The sequence below is a fragment of the Glycine soja genome, chromosome 9 (genome assembly GCF_004193775.1).
Source record: "Glycine soja cultivar W05 chromosome 9, ASM419377v2, whole genome shotgun sequence".
Taxonomy (NCBI): domain Eukaryota; kingdom Viridiplantae; phylum Streptophyta; class Magnoliopsida; order Fabales; family Fabaceae; genus Glycine; species Glycine soja.
The window spans coordinates 43,029,046-43,051,094 of record NC_041010.1 but is presented as its reverse complement, the minus strand read 5'-3'; the positions used below and the strand labels follow the sequence as shown (position 1 = coordinate 43,051,094).

Here is a 22,049-nt window from a genome sequence, read left to right as displayed (position 1 = left end):
ATTTTACAAATTAATTTAAAAATAATAACCGTGCAAGAATTAAATTTATGACTTTTTCATTATTAACACGATGTTCTAACTAACTGAATTAATAGACCAATTATGATACAAAATAATTAATGTTACTATATATAACACTAAAATTTCTAATGTATATTTAATACGCATGTAAATTTAGATAATAAAATTTGTAATAATTAATTTTGTTCTAATAATTAATTTATTTACATATATAAATTGTAAATAAAAATCATAGTTTTATTAACATAAATTTATTAATGTATTTTTTGATCTTATTATAATTAATTTTTATCTAATAATATATTTTTTTACATATATAAATTTTAAATAAAAATCATAAATTTCATAAAAATTTATATATGTAAATTTATATGCACATTAAATATCAAAATTAATTATCATAAAATTTATTATCTAAATTTATATGCACATTAAATATACATATATAATGATATTAATTATTCTATAACATAATTAAACTAGTATTTCAATTTGATTAGAACGTTGTTGTGCTGTCATTTGGCAAGGCAAATTTTTATGAAAGTATATTGATTACACATTTGGGAAACCAGTTCATTAAGTTTACAGACGACAAGCTCAGTAGGACATGTCACGCACGAAAATAATGAGGTGGTCCACTTGTCACTGATTTTATCACCAATCTAAGCACGATAGTATTATGGCAATAACTGTATATCTTAATTTAACAACACTACGCAAGAAACCATCACAAAGTTGAGTAACAATATTCTTTTTCACAAACACTTTCATTAATCAAATACTCAAATCAAACTATTTTCTTTTTTTCTTTGAGTGCGAGGAAGTTCAAAGAACCTAGGTTGCCCCATTCATAGGCCATGTTCAATTTTTGGCGAGAGCTTATAATGATATTTACAGGAGTCTTACCAATGAAAGATCGCCAACAAGAATAGAATCCAAGAAACCCCACTATAATATAATTGTATTTATTTGCCTTAAATTAATAATTACCACAACAATTATTGAAAAGTGGATTTGAAGAAACTAGTCCTAGTCCTTTCTTTTGGGAGGACCGGGAAGAGGAGTGCCGTCTAAGAAATATTTGATCAAAGTTAGGGCTCTGGCTGGTTGGTAACTTGGCACTTGATGCCCTGCTTCCCTCACCGTAGCTAATGTTAGGCCTCCCTTGTATACTTCTACATAGCCACCAACCTGTGTCACACCAAAAATGCTTTATTATGCTACAAATCATGATTAAAGATGTTAAAGCAGCTACCACACTTCATGATTATTCTTTCAATTCAATGTCTGATATGAATCATCAGCTATAATTCATTTACTACTATTAGCTATAATATAGACATTCCGGGTGTAAGTAACTGTATTTAAATTACCTCTCCATAGGAAAACCAAGGGTGCCAAACAGATTTAATGGGAAGGTTCATCTTCTTAACTGAATACTTGGTTGATGTAATAGGCACCCTTCCATCTGTGTCACCACTGTACCAAACAACAGATAGATAATCAGAATTTGTGAATACATACATCTACAAATGTTAAGGATGTATTTGGCTGGAGCAGTAATCGGAAAGACACCGAAAAAATAATTGTTAAAAGACATAGGAAAAGGATAAGTTAATTGCAAGTTTTTACAAATACTACTATATGAAAGGTGAATGAAGAATTTACCTGAAAATCCAAACCCTGAGGCTATTGTTGAGGAATTCATGTAAAAGTGGAAGAACTGTTGAAGCTTGATCAACCCACTTTGTTATGACATCGCTGCAGGGTTCCCAGTCATGTTTGAGGTTGGTTACATTGGCATGGAGAGCCTCTTGAACATCTTTTCTATTAAGATATGCGTACACATAATTCTCACTACATGGATCAGTCACAATCTGCAAAACAAATAAACATGGCTTCAATTCTAGTGAAGTTCATGCTTCATGCAATGTTGAGTTTTCTAAAATCTATTAGGCCAGCCAAATATTTGAAGCTTACTGTGTTCCTTTTGGGCAGGGCTGTGAGATTTGCATTCTTGCATAGTGGAGCATAAATATTGTATAAATCAATGTATTCAATATCCTCCCCAAGTTCATCTCCGGCTGCATCGCACACACTTTCCTGAATCTTTGATGATGATGAATCACAAGCTTTGTTGAGATAAGCTGCTTTGTCTGAGATGATTGCATGGCTGGCAAGATAATCATACAGTCCGTCCGAGTCAGTTTCCTCGTTGATCACTGCATTCCCAATCTGCACAATGTATATAATATATTCTTGTATGTTACCTTTGTTCTATTCTTGTAATAAATTGCTCATCAAACTATAATAAGAATCTAAATCCTTTATCATTTGACTCCTTTTTTTAATAAACTCAGGAAAAGTTGTTAAACACTCCTTTCTTGTGTGAATTTATTTCTTATCAAAGTTTTTTTTTTTTCAGGGTACCCAGAGTTGTTTTGCATTTATAACGTATATTTAATCATCTATAGTAAAAACAAATAATTGATAAGAATAAAGTAATTCATCCTAACTTATGGCTACCTCAGGAACTCCACTTGCTCTTGATTTTTTTTTTCTCATTTTGTTAATTTTAAAACCTACTTATCTCCCTGTAGAGCATATGGCATCGATGAATATTTTGAAATGCATACCATAGAAAAGAAACTTAGTTGATTAGGATTTAGGAGCACCAAGATAATAGTATTTCATTTTTCAACAAATGCTATGGTGACATAGTGACCTATCTACAATGTGTCACCACCCTGTACACCCATACTGGGACGGGCCTAAAGGGACCACTAACCACGTTGGGTCCAATCCAATAAAAAAAACCTTTACATCTGAAGAGTCACGTCACTAGTGACATATCATTATCACAAAAAACTAGAATGTTATCATCTCATCACAGACCAAGGACTAGAATTCCACGATCTAAATTTAATAAACCAATCACGAGCCATAAATTAACTACATTTTGGACCCACCCAAGGAGAAGTGGGTTGGTTCAGACCCAAATAGGCCTGTGAGCCCAACTGTGATCTGAAAAGCTTAATTTCTTCTCCATCATGAAAGTAGCAAGGATTTAGAAAAAATCCTATTCCACAAAAATATAATTAAAGTAAGATAGGAACCATCAATTATATTCTAGAGCTAATTAACACATGGGCCAATAACAATTGCAAAGGAAGAAGGGGGTGGGCACATACCAAGATTCCTTTTAGATTGATGATTTTCTTATTTGCCTTTTTGTTATGATAGAGAATGGTATGTGCAAATTGAGGCACATAATGCCCAGCATAGCTTTCCCCAGCAATATAGAAATCTCTTTCCTTATATTCTGGATATCTCTCCAACCAATTCACCAAGAATAAATAATTGTCTGCAGCTGTTTTCTTATCTCCATTCGTATCATAATCTTTTGATTTGTTTGAATAGGAAAATCCTACTCCAGCAGGTGACTCCAGGAATAAAACATTTGCAACTTCAAAAATTCAATTAAGCCATAAGTGAGATACTTGAAACGATTACTTTATGTTATAGTAAGATCCGAAATGGGGAATTTTCATTTTGGTATATATACCTTTGTTCCAAGAAAATATATTTCTGTGGAGTGTTTTACCATCACTGTTTACTCGAAAAGGTCCAAGTTCTTGCATTGCTCCATAGCCAAGAGATGAACATCCAGGACCTGAAAAGTTAAATGATAATCTATTAACCACAATTATATATAATTAGGTTATTTTATTTGTTTTTCTTGACATTATTACATTCAGATTTGTACACACAGAAGCATGGCGTTACCCTACCATCTAAACAAGCACATGAGGCTCGCAAGTTGACAAAACATAGTTTGTCGATCATAATGACCAGTGAGCCATATATATACAATAATTTAATTTGTATGCACTATGGGTTTTAAAGAAAAGAAATTATAGTATACTATACTTAAAAATGGAAAATGGTCATTTTAAATTTCATATTAAAGACAGGATTTGGCCACAAAACTTGTATTCGCAATTAAATAATTTTTTCCGTAGACACAAGTAAAGATTTTACTAGCTAGCTAAGTTAGTTGACACTTAACACTTTCCTAAAGCCAATAAATATCATCGAAGGCGTATTTATTTATAAATAGCTTTCACATGTTTTCGTTACTAGTACTTTTTTAAGGACGGTTAAAATACAATAAATGCAAAAATCGTCTAGATGCTTGAATTATGGGATTTGAACACCTGCTATCACGGAAGCCACTGGTTTATGATCAGCCGAAAGAACTAAGAACCATTCTCTGACATAAATTAGTAAATAGAATAATTATGACAGATCATGTCTCTCTCCCGATGTGTATAAAGAGCTGTTCAATTACAATAATTTCTGGTCGGTGCATTAACTTTAGCAGTTTAATTAAATTAAAGTATACAGTATACAACAATCCATCCTATTATAAACAATATGCAAGTCGTGTAAAACATTAATTATGATTCGAAGTGACAACAATATTGAATTTTTGTTAAATATAGTTTTGAATTTGTGTTTTTTAATGAGTTCACGTGATCTAAAGTGAACTCAAATTAACTCCCAAATAATGAAGCTTCAACTAAAAAAAATATGTGTGTGGTTATAAGCGTTGCTGGCTCATTTGGAGCAATTATCATTTATCTTAATTGACACACCACTTTCAATAAAATCAATAATTTGTTGACAAGAGAAACAGAGAAAGTTCTCATTGCGAAGAAAAAAAGAGAAACGTCTCTATAGGATGTATTTAGCAAGCAATTAAGGCCAGATTCTGGTGGATTTTGTGTGGCATATTTTGGTTTATATGTAAAGTGTTGTCCCTTAAAATAGGATGAATTGGAGGCAAAGAAACATTTACATGTGCATGCGTGTGGAACTAACAGCAAAGCTTTCAAATTTAAATTAATAAACTACAAATTAACATAGCTTTCATATATGTTTGAGTGCGTACGTAACACTTCAAGATGCATTAATTTCATGGGTTTGACCTGGCCAAGTTTCCTATTGAAAACAACAAAGAGTTAGATCTAAGATTGTTGGTAATTTACCTCCATTGAGCCAAAGAAGAAGTGGGAGTGTTTGTTTAGAACGTTGAGCTTCAACGAAGTAATAATAGAAGGCACGACCTGCTTCTTTATCCACAGTGACATACCCTCCATAGTGAGAAAAACTCACAGGGGGTTGTCCTGGAAGACTCTCAATTCTATCTTTCTCTTTGAGACCCTCTTGAGAGTGAACAATGCCATCATAAGCAAGCTCCTCTACCTCAAACTCACTCCTATCAATTTGTGAATTTCCTCTGAACTTGGTGGACTTGTGCAGTTTGTTAAGAGCTTGAACTTGTCTATTTCCATATATTTCAGCCACAAAGAGTGAAAGAATGAGAAGGGATAGAAGAACACAAGTACTACTTTCTTTGCCCATTGTGTCTTTCTGTTGAGAAGCTCACAGAAAGAGTGGCAAATATATATAGGAAATGTGAGAACAGAATTGAGAGTGGTATGGCCTATGGGGCTTATGGGGGTATATAATAAGCCAAAACTATCTAGCTGTTTTGTATCACCATGGCCATGACACTATCATATTATAGAAAGGAGAATAACTGTTATAGATTTTTGAAGTTGCTACAACCAAGAAGGTGTAAGATTGAGCAGTCCAAAATTGATATGATAAGGGTGTGGGCCAATTTTAGTGGCCAACTGTGTTAGGCCGAATGACTGGATTTTAGGGGTACAATTTTAATTCTTTTTAATAAATAACACAAGAAAGCTAGCTGGAGAATGGAATTGTATAACTAAGACCATAATTACCCTGCATAACGGTTTTAAGAGTTAAATAACTAATATCATATCGGAATAAAAACTTTTACATTATTCATCAACTACAAATGATCGTTTATATAATTTTTAAGATGAATATTATAAAAATCAATAAATTTATTATGTAATTTATAATTAAATAACAGTATGAATTGTCTTATAATATCATGTTTTCTCATAAGGCTTAATATGGGTTTTGGGGAGGAGAAGAATTGGTTATTTGCAAGAGAATGTCAAAAAGGAAACTCAAGAGACAAAAGGAAGAATCCATGTTGGAAGAAATTAAAATGCGGTAAACATTTTTCCCGTAGCTAATGATAACTATTCAATTTCAGAATCACTTTATTTATTAAATTCAGGGTTAGGATAATAATGGGGCGCATTTTTTTTGACTTTTTTAATGGTGTCATTCCAACGAGTCTGCTTTTTCAATACTAATTTGCTTGACATGATTTGTGTAAACTACGGACACAACGAATAGAAACGACATTGCAAAGGTGGGAGAAGAAGGACGAAGGAAGATTCACATTGCTGAATCATTAGTGATGCACATGCAAAGTGAGCCCCATTAGCGGTTCCAAACACACAAAAAAGTCAACATTTAGCTTGTTGATTGTGATGGATGAATTTCTGAGATCTTAAATTCTTAATTCCTTCTTTAGTTCAATTTAGCATGACAAGCAAATTTTAGCCCCAGATGTTTAAACTCCAGTGCCGTGTGTCATCTTTCCACATAAAAGTTTGCACCAAAAACATTTCTATCAAATTTCACCAAAACAAAGAACTAAATTTATTGGAGGAAATGTATGGATTCAGAGATTGGAATTAGGGGCATTTGGGATTTGAATATAATGTAATACACTTCAGGCTAATTTATGTGACCCTTAAAAAAAAACGGACGATTTAGGTATGTTTTCATTTTGTAAGTATCATCAATTCTTGGAATGAAAACAGTAGGTGAGTGATTCCTTTTGGATTCATTTTCTTTGTAAACTTCTCAAATGACTTTTAACAAAATTTGGAAGACAAACAAAAATGTGAGATTCCTTCTTATTTACGTAAGTATTAATATTTAACTTGTGCGTTGTATTAGATGAATATTTATTTTTATACAATTAAAATTTATAATAAATAAATAAATAATTCTAAATATAGATATAAATTATATTTTAGATTTATAATAAATGATTTAAATTATAATGTAAATGGTAACGTGAGATAGTTGAAAGAGAAACTTTTGTTAGTTCTGAGAGTAATTTGTAAAATGTAAATCTAATGAAAAGAAGAAAGAACATATTTAAAATATTTAATTAAGAAGATTTAGAAAATATGTCTCTCTCTAAGTTATGTTTATTATTTATAATATACGAATTTTTTTTGTGTACAATAGTAATACTAAATTTAAACCTAAAACTTCATATAAATTACCCAAACTTCTCACCACGATGAAGGGTGACATAAAAGCATATGAAATTCTATATTTATCTAATTTATATAAAGAGTTATATTATTGATATAATACATTTTACTCTATTATTATTTTTTCTATCGTTCTTGATAACATCAGTCATTTTTTTCTTTAAAAAAGACAACAATCCTTTTGTCATATAATTATACAAATGTATAGTACATACAAATACAACTTTTGTTGTATTTAAACCCTGTAGGTGGTTTCTTTTCCAACATCCATGATCCTCCAAAAAATTGCTGGATAAGGTACTCCTGCATTTTCTGAATTTCAAGTCTTTGTTTGGTCTAAAAAGAGTAGAACAATGCAACGAAACCATAAAAAGTCTTTTATTACGTGGGATTTGTTTCTAATAAAGTACTCTATCTTAAAAATTTGATCCCCAAATTACTTCAGAAAAAATTTTACTGCTGCATTATGAAAAAATCATTAATTTCAAGCTTGTGCTGTAAGCTTCAATAGGGAAAGGGAAAGAAAAAAGAGTATGAAATAATTATGAGCAATCAAAAGGAACAATCACTATCAACTGCCACATTGGACGCTTTAGAGTGTTCTTTTCATTATTTAGTGTATTAAGAAATATTCCACCATAGAAGCATACCTAATCAAGATTTATTATATGAATTTAAAGTTTGTACGTTGAAAATTATATTATCATCTAATTATAATTTTTTTTGAATTATTTTAAAATAATTATTTGAAAAATTAATAAAATTATCTTACATCATGAATTATCATGAATTATAATTAAATAATTATGTAACTCTTTTTAGACCATCGGTGTATAAATTTTTTTTCTCTTATTATATAACGAGATAAAAAGATAGCACATTCTTTCCCAAAAATAGGAGACTCGTATTGTTTGAATGTACTAGCTAATTTAGCTTGTACAAAAAAAGAAACCACTTAATGATAAAGAGTCGAAATTAAATTGTCACCGACCCCGTTCTTTGAAATGTAAAAATCTAATAAATCCCAAACACTAATCTCTAGAATTCAATAGGATTTTGCAAATCATTGTAAGATATAAGGAAAGAAAAGGTGTCGTATTATCTGTACGTGGGTTCCATTGTTTTTGTATGTATATCAAAATCAAGGAGACATTCTTGTCACAACAAGCAACAGTGCTCTAAACTGAAGAAAAGATAAACTTGTATTTGTCCATATTGAGCGCGAGTCACGGTTCTCACTACCTAAACAAGCATTAACACAACTTTTTAATTGTTGGGACCCAAGCTAGCAAAAATAAACAGATTCCACACGGAGTAGTTTGAGACTTTGAGTTAGCTTTACAGCCCTTCCAGCACCATTAGTTAGCCGTGTTAGAAAAATATTCAGAAAATAAAAAACAACTTTCCAGTTAAATTTTGGTCAAACCGTCAAAGCACTTGAACCTTTTGGGTCCTAAAAGTACTTTTTATTTTATCAAAGTCAAGAAAGCGGAATGGCTTATGGTGTGTTGGACTTCTTATTGTGATCCGTTTTTAACCCTTCTCATTGATTACAGTTTAGTTTTGGGTCTGTTAGTCTCTAGTGCCTTTAACACTGATATTCTCTTTCACCTGGGCTTCTGAGCTTTCTTCGCCATTTCCATGTAAAAAACGCCCGGTGAGAGGGTTCGGTTCACTACTGAACCAAGCACGCTAGAAGTAGTCCAAATTAGCTTTTTACCCCTTCCAGTCTTTTAGCACGTATAGTTAACCATGTTTTATTCACCTTAATGAACCACATGCCGTAATTTTCTACCTCAAGGGATACAAATACTTTTGTAATTTGTATAGATGGAAACAATTTGTTGTACGACAGTCATTAAGTATTGCGAGTATAACTTTTAAGAAAATCCTTTACATTGTGAATGCATAAACTATTTTCTCATGATTTTATGCATCTATTTCTCATGGCTTGATTTTATTCTTTTCCTCTGAAAGCAAATGGTCAATGAATAGTATAATCTTTTAGGTAGTGTTTATTTTAAGCTATATAATCAGGAATAGTATTTTTGAAAATATTATTATAAAATGTTATTTTAGAATAAACTAAAAAATATCTGCTTGGTTAAAGTTTAATTTTTACAACTCACAAGAATATTTTCCAAAACTAGAGTGAGCTCTCAATCCTCATAAATCTTTTAGGGGTAGGAGCATTGAGTATCGTGACATTTCAAGTTTTTGTAATTTAAGAAACTAGCTCCAGAAGTTATCATCATGTTTATCTTTTGATTTTAACAAATGTTCCCAGTATTTAGAGATGGGTACCTCCAAGGCCACATTTACACATTTCATGCCAGTCGGTGGAAGAAAAATCAGGCAAGATTGATTTCTCCAAAGTCATAATAAGGGTTGAATCATTGATATAACTTATAAGAATTCAATGTTCTAATCCTATGGTGCCTACCGTTTATGTTATATGAGAGAAAGTGCTGATGGATAAAGAGCTACAGTTGCTAAAAGAGCCAACCCACTTTAATCTGTTTCCCCAATCCAGTACTATTGCCTATATATTCTTCCTCTGTGCACCAATAGCACTGTGAAATGGAGAATTGAAAACTGAAAATTGATAGGCGTGAAATGAGTGTCACCCTCTACGTGTCACACTAACAAATGCACATTCTTTCCAAAACCATCTCGGTCTACTTACTACCGCAATCCTACGCTCTCACCTAATGGAATATAAGGAGGATAGATGTATGCACATTTAGAGATTCTTTCCAGGATTTCAACCTATCATCTCTGGGAAGTGCCTTATTGTTGCACTAAGAGTCTAAGACTCAACCTCTCCTAAGGGAATTGTTTATAAAAAAATCTTAGATAATTCAAGTTTAAAAATGTCCAGTCAGAAAACTTCAACCCAAGGAAGGAGGATTAGAATAAACCACGGCACGAAATCCTGCTGGAAGTTTATTGATGCAATTCCACAGCTAATGCTAGGACAGAAACGTATTATAATAGAATTCAAGCTTTAGACAAAGAAAACGCCATTTACATGTTACAACCATAATCCATTCATCCAGACAAAATCACGGGCAAAACAATACATTAATCAGTCAATTTGTCTGATTTCTTTAAGATTCTAATAATACCAATAATCTCTACATGCTAACTTCATTACTCTAATTTATGAGAATAAAATGCTATTGCAAACAACACATTGACGGTGGTAACTTGTCCCAGTGGTACAGATGACAAAAGCAACCACTTAAATAACTATGATGCACATCAAAGTTTGTGAAGAGGATAAATACTACCTTCATCAGTGCTTCAATGTAAGTCAGATCTATAAAACATCAGCTGTTAATTGGTATGCAGGTATTATTGTCTATCTCTGTGTCATTTATCTTTTTACAAACATATATATAGTGAGAATCTGGATCTTCCAGAACGAAATCTGCTGAAAGTAAGCCCTTTTCAGTAAGAGCGATGGGCTCCAAGTATGATTTTCTTGATGGTGTACTACTCTCGGGCTTTTGAAATCCTGGTCTTGCTGCAAGGATTTAGAGAATGTATGCATGATAAGAACACTGAATTAAAGCCCCACAACTATTGGGAAATTAGAATTCTTAGTGTTTCTTTATATAAATTCATGAAAGCATAATTCTCTTACAAAAGAATCACAATAATCATAATTAAGAAACGAAATTATGAAACAAGTTGATTGTGCTATTTATAAATCACTTAACTTTCAAGTGAATTCATGTTTCAATTGGGTGAAACATTGCTTAAATTATTATACATTTATATACCCTCAATTTTCATTAATTCTTTCCATGTTCAATTCAATTAATTCTCCTTGTTAAATATCATTCCCAACTAGCAGAATAAGAAAATCTTAATTAGTTTTTGGTAAGGACACATGCAAGAAAAGCGTAGTATCAACTCTCTAGCATTTAAGATTTAACATAACAGAATAAACAATGACGACAACAACAATAATAAAGCAGAAGAAATAACAATAATACTGGAAACCGTGTTTTCCAACTGTCAAAGGAAATATTGATACCAACCACAAAGATCTTCTATCTAGCTAAAAATATGTAATTTTCAGCTAGCTTTGCTCATTATTCCAATAAGATCAGAATCAAAAGAAATCTTCTTCTAATCCTCATTTGGCATACATTATCCAGTGTGAAGAACAAAAACAAGTTTAAAAGGACAATTTATCCACATTTAGTGATGAAGAAAAAGGCTTTTTTTCCAGTTCCAGTAAAGATGAAACAGGTGAAATCTTACGGATATTATACAGCGTAATTTTCCAATTGAACACCGGTCTGCTTATATGAGGCATCCTTACTGTTGGATCCCCATATGTAATCTGAAACAAGTGACAATTTAGTAATTAATTATACCCTCAAAACTTGCAAAACTGATTTAGCACACTAATACAAAGAAAGCCTTATCCATGTAATACATAAGATTACCAAAATATAGGTCCCTCCAGGTTTTAGTAGTCTGCAAAGTAAGAAAATAGGCATAATTAGTGAGAATTTTGAAATGAAGTGTGTGACTATTAAAAACTTCTGTTCAAAACTGAAGAAATTTATTCTCATTAAAGTCTATACAACCTACAAACTTCAGCAAGCATCTGAGCAGCACTAATTGGAGCATCAGTACCACACTGAAGTACATAAAAGCAAATTTGAGGATTAGAGCATGCTGAGAAAAAAAAATGGGACAAATTATGAGAGCAATCAGTGAAACAACGTACCATCAATGAATCAAGAGTTCCTAGATCAAGCATCAACAAAGCATGGGTGCAAAAGTAGCATCAGTATCTGAATTATGAAGCATGCATTCATTCTGGATTCCAATAATTTAGAGAAAAGTTTGTATTGAAGAGAGTAAGTGATACCTTTATCAATAACACCATCAAAAGATTCATCTGGAAACAAGCTCATATCTCTGACATTCATCTGCAAGTCTATTGAGATTCATGAGAATAGGAGTTTAGTTAAAAGGTAAGAGATTATACAAATAAAGAAAACAGTCTTATGAATGAATTAGATACATTTTAGCTGTGGGATGTGCTCATATTTTCTACTCATCATGTCAATTGCAATTGAAGAAATATCAATATTGACGATGTCCTCGTAACCATCTTTGACCATATCCTCTGACATAACTGTAAAATACAACAGTATTCTTCCATTTAGTTTAGAGAAAATGATTAAGAAACCCTAAATAAAAGAGACGGGAGAGAAGGAGAATTGTAGTACCAACCAGAATTGCCGCAACCAACCATGAGAATCCTGGAAGAAAGAGGGATGAAATTGCGAACAAAAGGCCTGAGAGCAGAATAACGCTGGTACCAATCGCAGGAACCATCCTCTTGGATGTAGCGCGCGTCCCAATACACAGCCTCGCCGTAGTTGTACGTGTTGCAGCTTGACACGTCCCTAAACATCTTTTCAATCTTATCTTATCACAGTGATTAATCGGTTATGATGATTGTTGCTTGGAACACGGCCGCGACTCACAACACCAGATTTTTTTTTTGTATATAAATATAAGAACTCATCACTCATCAGAAAGTGTGAAGTTCACTTCTCCCCCTTTTGCTTGGGCTTCAGCTTCCGTTTTGCGTGTGGGCCTTCGGTTCTATATACAAATCCTTAGGCTGTTGCTAGATACATCAAACATATTTTTGTGCAGCTAGTATTAAAATAAAATTTAAAAAATGCCCATAATTTTATATAACTTTAAGATTATGTAATTCATATAATTTATATGGATTGGTTAATCGGTATTATTTATATAGATTACATAATTCGTATAATATATGATTAATCAATTTGAAAGAATTATAGGAATTTTTAATTTTTTTTAACTAAAAAAATATTAATTTTTTAAAAATTATAAATACGTAAATATGATTGTTAAAAAAATAACTATTTAAAAATAAAAATAAAAATAAATATTTATAATTAAAAAACAATTATCATTCAAAAACATAACTCAAAATAATCTATTTTTATTTAAAAATTAAAACAATAACTATTTAAAAAAACAATAATATATTTACAATTAAAAAGTAATTACTATTTAAAAAAATAATTCAAAATATTCTTTTTATTTAAAAATTAAACAATAACTATTCACAAAAAAAACAAAATAATGTATTTATATTTAATAAAAAAAATAACTATTTTAAATAAAAATCAAAATAATATTTTTATAAATAAAAAAAATTTTACTATTAGAAAATTAGTTCATAAATAAAAAAAAAACATATGAATGGCCTAATCTATGTGAGTTATATAAATTAGTTAATCCGTATAACTCATACGGATTAGGTAATCCGTATGTGTTACACTGATATCGAATGTGATCTTGAACCATGAAAAAAGAAATCTTACCTCAACGCAGAAAAGTCCGACGACGGAACCAATGAAAGTTGACGATGATGACAACACGACAACAATAACGCAATGGTGGAGGAAGAAGAAGTTGCATTGCGACGGAAACATATACGGAATGCACAAAAAAGATGGGAGGGAAAGTTTTTAAAATTTAAATAAATAACATTTTTGTCACTTTACTTAAATTGTTGGATACACACAAAATATTACTAAGGGCACCTGAATCCTTATCGTCCACCATTCATTCTTTCAGGACTTTTTACAAACATGGCATGAACTATGGATTTGGGTATATTCATGTTTCAAATTTTTATGGATAAATAGATAACTTTGTCATGCGGTGATAAATTCATTAAATTATTCCTAAAATATAAAAAATATAAATTTAATTTTCTAATATGTAAAATTATAATAAATTAGTTCATTTTATAATTAAATTATAATATTTAAGAATTAATTTATTTATATTTTTTTATCACAAATTTTATATTAAGTTTCATAATTTATAGATTAATTTATTATTAAATTATTCACAAAAATTTATGATATTTTTTATATTCAGAAACTAAATTAATATTTTTTTATCTAACATGAATTTTTGTGAATATAAATATAAATGTAAATGTATTTGTCAAACATCTTTCAATATAATATTAGAACAATTATTTTGAATAAGAAGATTTTTCAAGGTTATTATTTATTTATTAATTAATTAATTATATATCTAAAATATAATTTATATATTTAAAAATATTTTTAGTATAAATTTTAATTGTATCTTGAAGGTGCATAAAACTAACTACTTTTTCGCATCAAAAGATTAAGATAAAATGCAAAAGTAACAAAATATTATTTCATGAGAAACGTGAATCCAATAACAAAAATACTAAACCAAACATGCTATAATATATAGATGATTTTATATATAAAAATAAAATTACTTTTTTACGGCAGCATGGAATAGTTATTAATCTCAGATTTCAGCTAAACCGAATGACAAATGAGAAGGCCCCTTGTCAATTTTTCTTAAAGATAAAGACAAGCGAATTAAAAAACAAAAAACAAAGTAAAAGTAGTGTAATAGTACTTATTTAAAGCTTTATAAGCGGTGGATGGGTGAGAACAAAAGGCCAGCGAAACTAGAAGAAAGAGAAAGCAAGGGAACACTGCACTAATATGCCATGCAATGCAACCATAACTCATGCACGCTGCCACCGCTTGTAGAAACCACTTTCTTCTTTTATTTTTCTTTATTCTGCATGCCTGTGTTTACCGTTCAATCAAGTAACTCCTCCTCAGTCCTCATCGTTTCACACTTTCACCCTAGATAATAATAATAAAAATAAAAATGCAGCATCTCCAACACATTCGTACAAGCTTTCTATCGCAGCATTCTTCCAGAATCTTCCACGTGCCCCATCGTTATGATTTACTCGCAGCAACCTCATTAATCATTTGAGTAATGCCGCGCCGTTTGCTTATTTTTCTTACTACATGACACTGGCTGGTTGTAATTTTGTTGTCATATTATATTTTACTTATTAATTAAAGCAAATCATATACTAGTAGTTAATTTAATTATAACGTAAAAGAATATAAATTTATTTTGAAATATAATATTTAATTAAACTTAAAAACAAATTTAATAAGAATAAATAATTACTTTTATCTCTATCTAATTTATCGATAAATGTGTCTCTAAAAGATGAAAATACAAAATTTAGTAAAATACGAGATAAATATATCTTATTGTTAACTATTTTCGTTTCTGTCCCCGTCAATAAAATAACATATGTGATACGAAGGAACGAAAGAAATATTTTTTTATGTAATATTTGATTGATTTTGTATTTTCTCAATCAAGAATAAATATGTTTTTGAAAGATATAAAAATATAAAATTTAATTTTTAAAACGATAAAAAGTGTGAAAAATATATACTGAAATTAAATTTCACCCAAACAGCTCTAATCAAAATCAAAATATATACTATTTAATTAGATTTTGTTAAGTCAGGGCATAGTTCGTTGAGATGGATATATTTTGATCGGTGCACTTAGGTGGGAAATTTTGAGACCCTTACGAATTTCTTCAAAGCTTTCGTCAATAAAATGTAGAAGCAAGAAGATAGAGGAGATGAGAGAGAGAATGATGCAAAAGCAGAGAAAGGAGAAGGAAATAAGGAGGAAAAACAAGAGGATTTAAGAAACATTAATGAGAAGGAAGGAAAAGGAAAGGAGGAAAACCCACCTCCATTATTGGCAATGAACCACGTTTCAAGGTTGTGTAGGAATGTGAAGGAATCCATAGATTTCTACACAAAGGTGCTGGGATTTGTTCTGATTGAGAGGCCCCAAGCTTTGGACTTTGAGGGTGCATGGTTGTTCAATTATGGAGTTGGTATCCACTTGGTGCAGTCCAAGCAAGAAGATCAGAATTTGCCTTCGGATACTGAACACTTGGATCCCCAGGAAAACCATATATCTTTTCAGATATATATACATTAAGTGATATAGTAGAATTTTAGATGATGTTGTGATCATTTGCTTACTTTTTCTAGGCATCATGGGTGTGTTCAAATACAACTCCATATAGTTATTTAGCCAAACATTATATTTGTAAATAAAACTTAATTTATATTTTCCAAACCATTGTTTGGGGTGTAAAAATTGCAATTCAAACATGGGCAATTACAATTCAATTATGTAGTTAGGTTGAAATGATATTAAAGGAAACGGGCCGGGTGAGGAGCAGGGTAAGTGTTCTTGAACAAAAAAATGAAACTTTATATTTAATTTATGAGAAAAATAATAAGTGTTTTTCCTCGTAAATTTTATGTTTTCATAAGGACAAGAAAACAAAAATGAAGGAGTATATAGAATGAAGGAACTAGAGACTACGGTTGCCAATAATTGCTTAAACGTACATGCATCAGAGCTGGTGGCTGATGTGATTAATTAGCATTTTTAGTGGTTGTTGAATTGTATGTTAGTGTGAAGATCTGGAAGCAATGGAGAAAAAGTTGAAGGAGAAGAATGTGAAGTACATGAAAAGGACTCTGGAGAGAGAAGATGGAACGACAATGGATCAAATTTTCTTCAATGACCCAGATGGGTTCATGGTGGAGATATGAAACTCGTTTCTGCTGATTTACTAAGCAAGATAAAGCTGCCAATGGATCGCCACAACCCACCAGTGGAGACAAATCAGAATAATCTTGCATGATGCTGGAATATAAACTTTTCACGTCTTGGTTTTTTTATCAAGTCTTTGATCTATTTGGAGCTCCTCGCCTCCTCCAAAGTTTGCTTCATTAGCTTTCATAGTACGTTTGCAACACTAAAGAATGTGAATGTGATAGAAGAAGAGAAGAAGAACATTCTTACGTTGATCACTTTTAAGTTTGAGAATTTTTTTAGAAACAAACCTAACACATCATTTTTTAAACACAAGCCATAAGAAATTTACAATTAATAGTAGTGTAAGAGGTGTAAGACTTGTAAAATAGTTTATTTTATTTTAAATAATAACTTCATTAATACACGACTTTTGGTAAATAAGTTTAATTAGAATTTATAATTATTATTGCAATATTGACATTTAGTGTATTTAGTCATCGACAAAACAAAAAAAAAAAGAGTGTAATTAAAAAAAAAGACATGTTCAATTTGATACAGTGTATCAAAACATTACAACAACAACAACAACAACGCCTTATCTCACTAGGTGGAGTCGACTACATGGATCAACTTCCGTCATAATGTTCTATCAAGTACGATACTTCTATCCAAATCATTAAGTTCGAGATCCTTTTTTATAACCTCTCTTATAGTCTTTTTGGGTCTTCCTCTGCCTCGAATTGTTTGTCTTCGCTCCATCTGATCTACTCTCCTCACTACAGAGTCTACCGGTCTTCTCTCTACATGCCCAAACCACCTAAGTCTATTTTCCACCATCTTCTTTACAATAGGCGTTACTCCAACCCTCTCTCTAATAGCTTCGTTTCTAATTTTATCCTGTCGAGTCTTACCACACATCCACCGCAACATCCTCATCTCCGCTACACCTACTTTATTCTCATGTTGGCTCTTGACCGCCCAACATTCTGTTCCGTACAAAATCGCCGGTCTTACCGTAGTCCGATAAAACTTTCCCTTTAGCTTGATCGGTACCTTTGCATCACATAACACCCCCGATGCTTTTCTCCATTTCATCCATCCTGCTTGAATGCGATGATTCACATCCCCTTCAATTTCTCCATCATCCTGTATTACAGACCCAAGATATTTAAACCGTGTGACTTGAGGGATAATATGGTCTCCTATTTTCACCTCTGAGTTAGAAACCCTCCTTCTGTTGTTGAACTTACATTCCATATACTCCGATTTACTTCTGCTTAGGCGAAAGCCATGTGTTTCTAGAGCTCGTCTCCAAGTTTCCAACCTCTCATTCAACTCCTCCCTCGACTCTCCAAGGAGGACTATGTCATCTGCAAAAAGCATGCATCTCGGCGCTATCTCTTGGATTTGTTTCGTGAGGACATCCAGAATTAAGGTAAAAAGGTAGGGGCTAAGGGTTGACCCTTGATGCAAACCAATTATGATGGGAAAATCGTCTGACTCTCCACCCTGTGTCCTAACACTAGTCGCTACCCTATCATACATATCTTGGATAGCTCGAATATATGCAACCCTAACCCCTTTCTTCTCTAGAGTTTTCCACAAAATCTCTCTAGGCACTCTATCATACGCTTTCTCCAAGTCAATAAAAATTAAGTGCAAGTCTTGTTGGTCCATGCGATATTGCTCCATCACCCGCCATAATAAATAAATCGCTTCCATGGTCGACCTTCCCGGCATGAAACCAAATTGATTCTCAGTAACTTGAGTCTCCTTTCTTAATCTCCGTTCGATCACTCTTTCCCATAATTTCATGGTATGACTCATGAGCTTGATTCCCCTATAATTTGCACAATTTTGTATATCCCCCTTGTTCTTATAGATTGGCACTAACGTGCTTCTCCTCCATTCCTCCGGCATGCGTTTTGACCTCATAATTTTATTAAAGAGTTTGGTGAGCCACTCAAGGCCTCTATCTCCAAGAGTTTTCCACACTTCAATAGGTATGTTGTCTGGTCCCACCGCCTTACCGTTACTCATTCTTTTCAACGCTTCTTTTACTTCCTATTTCTGAATCCGACGATAGTACTTATAGTTCTGGTCCTCTTCTCTTGTGTCTAGACTGCTAGAGTCATATCCATATCCATCATTAAATAAGTTGTGGAAATACGCCTTCCACCTTTCCTTGATATCTTTTTCATGCACTAAGACTTTGCCTTCTTCATCCTTAACACACTTTACTTGATCCAAATCTCTAGTCTTCATCTCTCTACCCTTAGCAAGCCTATATATAGATCTTTCTCCGTCCCTGGTTCCTAGAGCTTGGTATAGTCCGTCAAAAGCTTGGGCTCTTACCTCACTCACCGCCTTTTTGGTTTCATTTCTAGCTATCTTATACTTATCCCAAGTTTCAGAATTTCTACACCTAGACCACTCCTTGAAACACTCCTTTTTTACTCTAACTTTGCTCTGAACACTTTCATTCCACCACCACGATTCTTTACCCCTAGGTCCAAAACCTCTAGATTCACCCAACGTCTCTTTAGCCACTTTAATAATCTCTTGGGACATCTTGTTCCACATATCATTTGCACTTCCTTGTAATTGTCCACACCATCCCTCCCATATCTTTTGTTGGAAGATTCCTTGTTTCTCACCCTTCAAGTGCCACCATTTGATCCTTGGTGCTACCATAGTACTTCTTCTCTTTGCCCTATCTCTAATTCTTACATCCATAACCAAAATTCTATGTTGGGTAGTCAAGCTCTCTCCCGGGATAACTTTACAGTTCAAGCAATACTTCCTATCAGACTTCCTAATAAGGAAGAAATCTATCTGAGAACATGTCCCTCCACTTTTGTAAGTGATAAGATGTTCCTCTCTTTTCTTAAACCATGTATTGGCTATAGAAAGATCCAAAGCCTCTAAAAACTCCAAGATGGATTTACCCTCCCCATTCATCTCCCCTAGGCCAAAACCCCCATGCACCCCCTCAAAACCTCTAGCCACGCTACCTACATGTCCATTGAGATCCCCTCCTAGAAAAACTTTCTCTCCTTGGGGTATATCCTGAAGTACCTCTTCTAGATCCTCCCAAAATTTTACCTTAAAGTGTTCTGCTAACCCAACCTGAGGTGCGTACCCACTAATAACATTAAAGGTGTCCTGTCTCACTACCAATTTTAAGGCTATGATACGATCTCCTACTCTTCTTACATCCACGACATCCTTCTTCCACTCCTTGTCCACAATAATCCCTACCCTATTTCTTGATCTGATTTTTCCCGTATACCACAGCTTAAATCCCGAATTGTCTAATTCTTTCACTTTTTCACCTGTCCACTTAGTTTCTTGTAGGCACATAAAATTGAACTTCCTCCTCACCATAACATCCACTATTTCCATAGATTTTCCAGTAAGTGTGCCTATATTCCATGTACCAAAGCGAATCCTCATGTCATGAACTAGCTTCTTTACCCACACCCGTTCACGAAAAACTAAAACACTGCATTAAATAATATGACTTCACATCGAGATATTATGATTTTGCTAAGGTAGTGTGATGACTCATTTGGGATAAAACCTATACCATCGACTTTACGATTAATTTTCTATCTACCAATTGAAATTACATATTTTATTTTATAAAATAATTTACTCACTTTAGAAAGATCTTGATTCACATTATTAATTTAAGCATTTACTTTTAAATAAGAACACTTAGGATTTTTTTTAAAATTACTATTTGCATCAATAAAGTTGCTATTTAAAATAATATAAACTACTCTACAGTCTTACGCCACCAAAATATATTATTTTAAAATTTGAATTATATTTACCATATTCGAAATACAATCTTGTATATATTTCAATTTTCAATAATGTGATTTAGCAAAAAAAAGAAAAACAGAAAAAATATACAAAAAATGTTTTAGCTGATAGTATGATTTATTTAATTATTTTATTAGTTGTAATAATTTTATTGATTGTATCTAAGAATGATATATTAGGTTTGTGTTTAGCTAAGAGTTATCTTTAAGTTTTAACTTATTAAATCTTTGTAGTTGAAAACAATAATATAAGCAGACACGATCTTGACAATATAATGCTATTACTTTTTTCCTCTTTTCCCTGTCGTCGGGAAACTTATATCAAATTACATTTAGGGAGATATTATTATTTTTTATTTAATTTTATATTTAAATAATACTAAAACTAATCAAGTTAATTTTCAAGTAGGCAGATGTTTGAATTTTTTTTATCTTATACAAATAAAATTTGAATTTTTAAAATGATATTTAAACAGAAAAGCTATGGACTTGTAATTGTTAATTATAAAGTTAACAGAATCAAATTTAACTCATGATTTAATATATAAACGCTATTTTATTTTAGGATAAAATATGTCTTTTTACCTTTGTGTTGTCATTCAAATTTGATTTTAGTATTTTAGTCTTTGTTGTTTGAATTGATTAGTTTGGTCCATATATTTTTTTTAAAAAAAATTATCTAATTTTGCACATTGATGGAAAACCGAGAGACTAAATTCACTTATTTTAAATATAGAGATCAAATTCATCTATTTGAAAACTTTATAGATTAAAACTAAGATTGACAGAAAATAGAAAGATAAAAAATATTTTATCTTTTATTTTAACCCCAACCATTAATTTTAAATTAATGTTTATAACTTTACCCTTTTTAAAGTATATTTATTTTTCTTTTTGAAGCATATTATTTGGACCATAATTTTTTGGTCCAATTTAAATGTAGGTCTTTTAATCCAACAAAGTCTTTGTCACAATTAGGATTATGTGGAGCCACCTCTGTTGGATTTGGACGGTCTATTTCTTTCTAAATCTTGTTGAAAGAAAATGAGACCAAGAGAGGTTCGAGAAACTAAAATTAATTTCTAATTATCTCAATTTTCCATTTGTTTAACATAGGGTTTGATATTTATTTTGAAAAAAATTACTTAGAAAAATTATGTACATGATTATAATTAGACTGTCTTTAAATATAAACACTTTTTTTAACCAATTCACACTCTTTAAGGAACATTAAATGTAATTTGTATTATTTTTCAATATTATTCTTAAAACTATTGGAATTTATCTCTTTTCCCTTTTATATTTAATTAATTGATGTGTTAGTCGTCTTCTTTAAACTTAAAACTGTTGAAATTTATCTCATTATTATAAAGTAATTAAGATAATTTTAATAAAAAGGAGATATTAATGCAAAAGATAACTTGAAAATACTCCATGA

General features: G+C 31.6%; 2 protein-coding genes and 1 pseudogene across 4 annotated transcripts; 1 reads left to right on the top strand and 2 right to left on the bottom strand.

The window, feature by feature from the left end:
• Positions 1 to 756: 756 nt before the first annotated feature.
• Positions 757 to 5,676, bottom strand: LOC114425026 (serine carboxypeptidase-like 40). Its single transcript, XM_028391750.1, has 7 exons — positions 5,073 to 5,676; positions 3,587 to 3,694; positions 3,213 to 3,487; positions 2,002 to 2,256; positions 1,690 to 1,898; positions 1,395 to 1,500; positions 757 to 1,212 (listed from the first exon to the last, which is right to left on the bottom strand). The coding sequence occupies exons 1-7, from the start codon at positions 5,446 to 5,448 to the stop codon at positions 1,051 to 1,053; spliced, it is 1,491 nt and encodes a 496-aa protein (XP_028247551.1). The 5' UTR covers positions 5,449 to 5,676; the 3' UTR covers positions 757 to 1,050.
• Positions 5,677 to 10,288: 4,612 nt separating this feature from the next.
• Positions 10,289 to 12,883, bottom strand: LOC114425425 (EEF1A lysine methyltransferase 4-like). Of its 3 annotated transcripts, none has more exons than XM_028392352.1 (8): positions 12,525 to 12,779; positions 12,313 to 12,426; positions 12,157 to 12,225; positions 12,013 to 12,032; positions 11,870 to 11,922; positions 11,726 to 11,756; positions 11,538 to 11,619; positions 10,493 to 10,791 (listed from the first exon to the last, which is right to left on the bottom strand). In XM_028392352.1, the coding sequence occupies exons 1-8, from the start codon at positions 12,706 to 12,708 to the stop codon at positions 10,595 to 10,597; spliced, it is 750 nt and encodes a 249-aa protein (XP_028248153.1). In that variant the 5' UTR covers positions 12,709 to 12,779; the 3' UTR covers positions 10,493 to 10,594. The 3 variants fall into 3 exon arrangements, with proteins under 3 accessions (XP_028248155.1, XP_028248153.1, XP_028248154.1); XM_028392353.1 differs by having other exon boundaries at positions 10,595 to 10,791; positions 12,521 to 12,882; XM_028392354.1 differs by lacking the exon at positions 11,538 to 11,619 and having other exon boundaries at positions 10,289 to 10,791; positions 12,525 to 12,883.
• An 849-nt stretch (positions 12,884 to 13,732) lies between these two features.
• Positions 13,733 to 16,795, top strand: LOC114368520 (annotated as a pseudogene).
• Positions 16,796 to 22,049: the final 5,254 nt, after the last annotated feature.

Excerpts from the sequence above, each read along its gene's own strand:
- LOC114425026 (XM_028391750.1), bottom strand. The coding sequence starts at position 5,448 with ATGGGCAAAGAAAGTAGTACTTGTGTTCTTCTATCCCTTCTCATTCTT. Across the intron at positions 3,488-3,586 it reads TATATTTTCTTGGAACAAAG|TTGCAAATGTTTTATTCCTG; the intron begins GTATATATACCA and ends GAATTTTTGAAG. Across the intron at positions 1,213-1,394 it reads CTTGGTTTTCCTATGGAGAG|GTTGGTGGCTATGTAGAAGT; the intron begins GTAATTTAAATA and ends GGTGTGACACAG.
- LOC114425425 (XM_028392352.1), bottom strand. The coding sequence starts at position 12,708 with ATGTTTAGGGACGTGTCAAGCTGCAACACGTACAACTACGGCGAGGCT. Across the intron at positions 11,923-12,012 it reads GAACTCTTGATTCATTGATG|TGTGGTACTGATGCTCCAAT; the intron begins GTACGTTGTTTC and ends TATGTACTTCAG. Across the intron at positions 11,757-11,869 it reads ATGCTTGCTGAAGTTTGTAG|ACTACTAAAACCTGGAGGGA; the intron begins GTTGTATAGACT and ends CTTACTTTGCAG.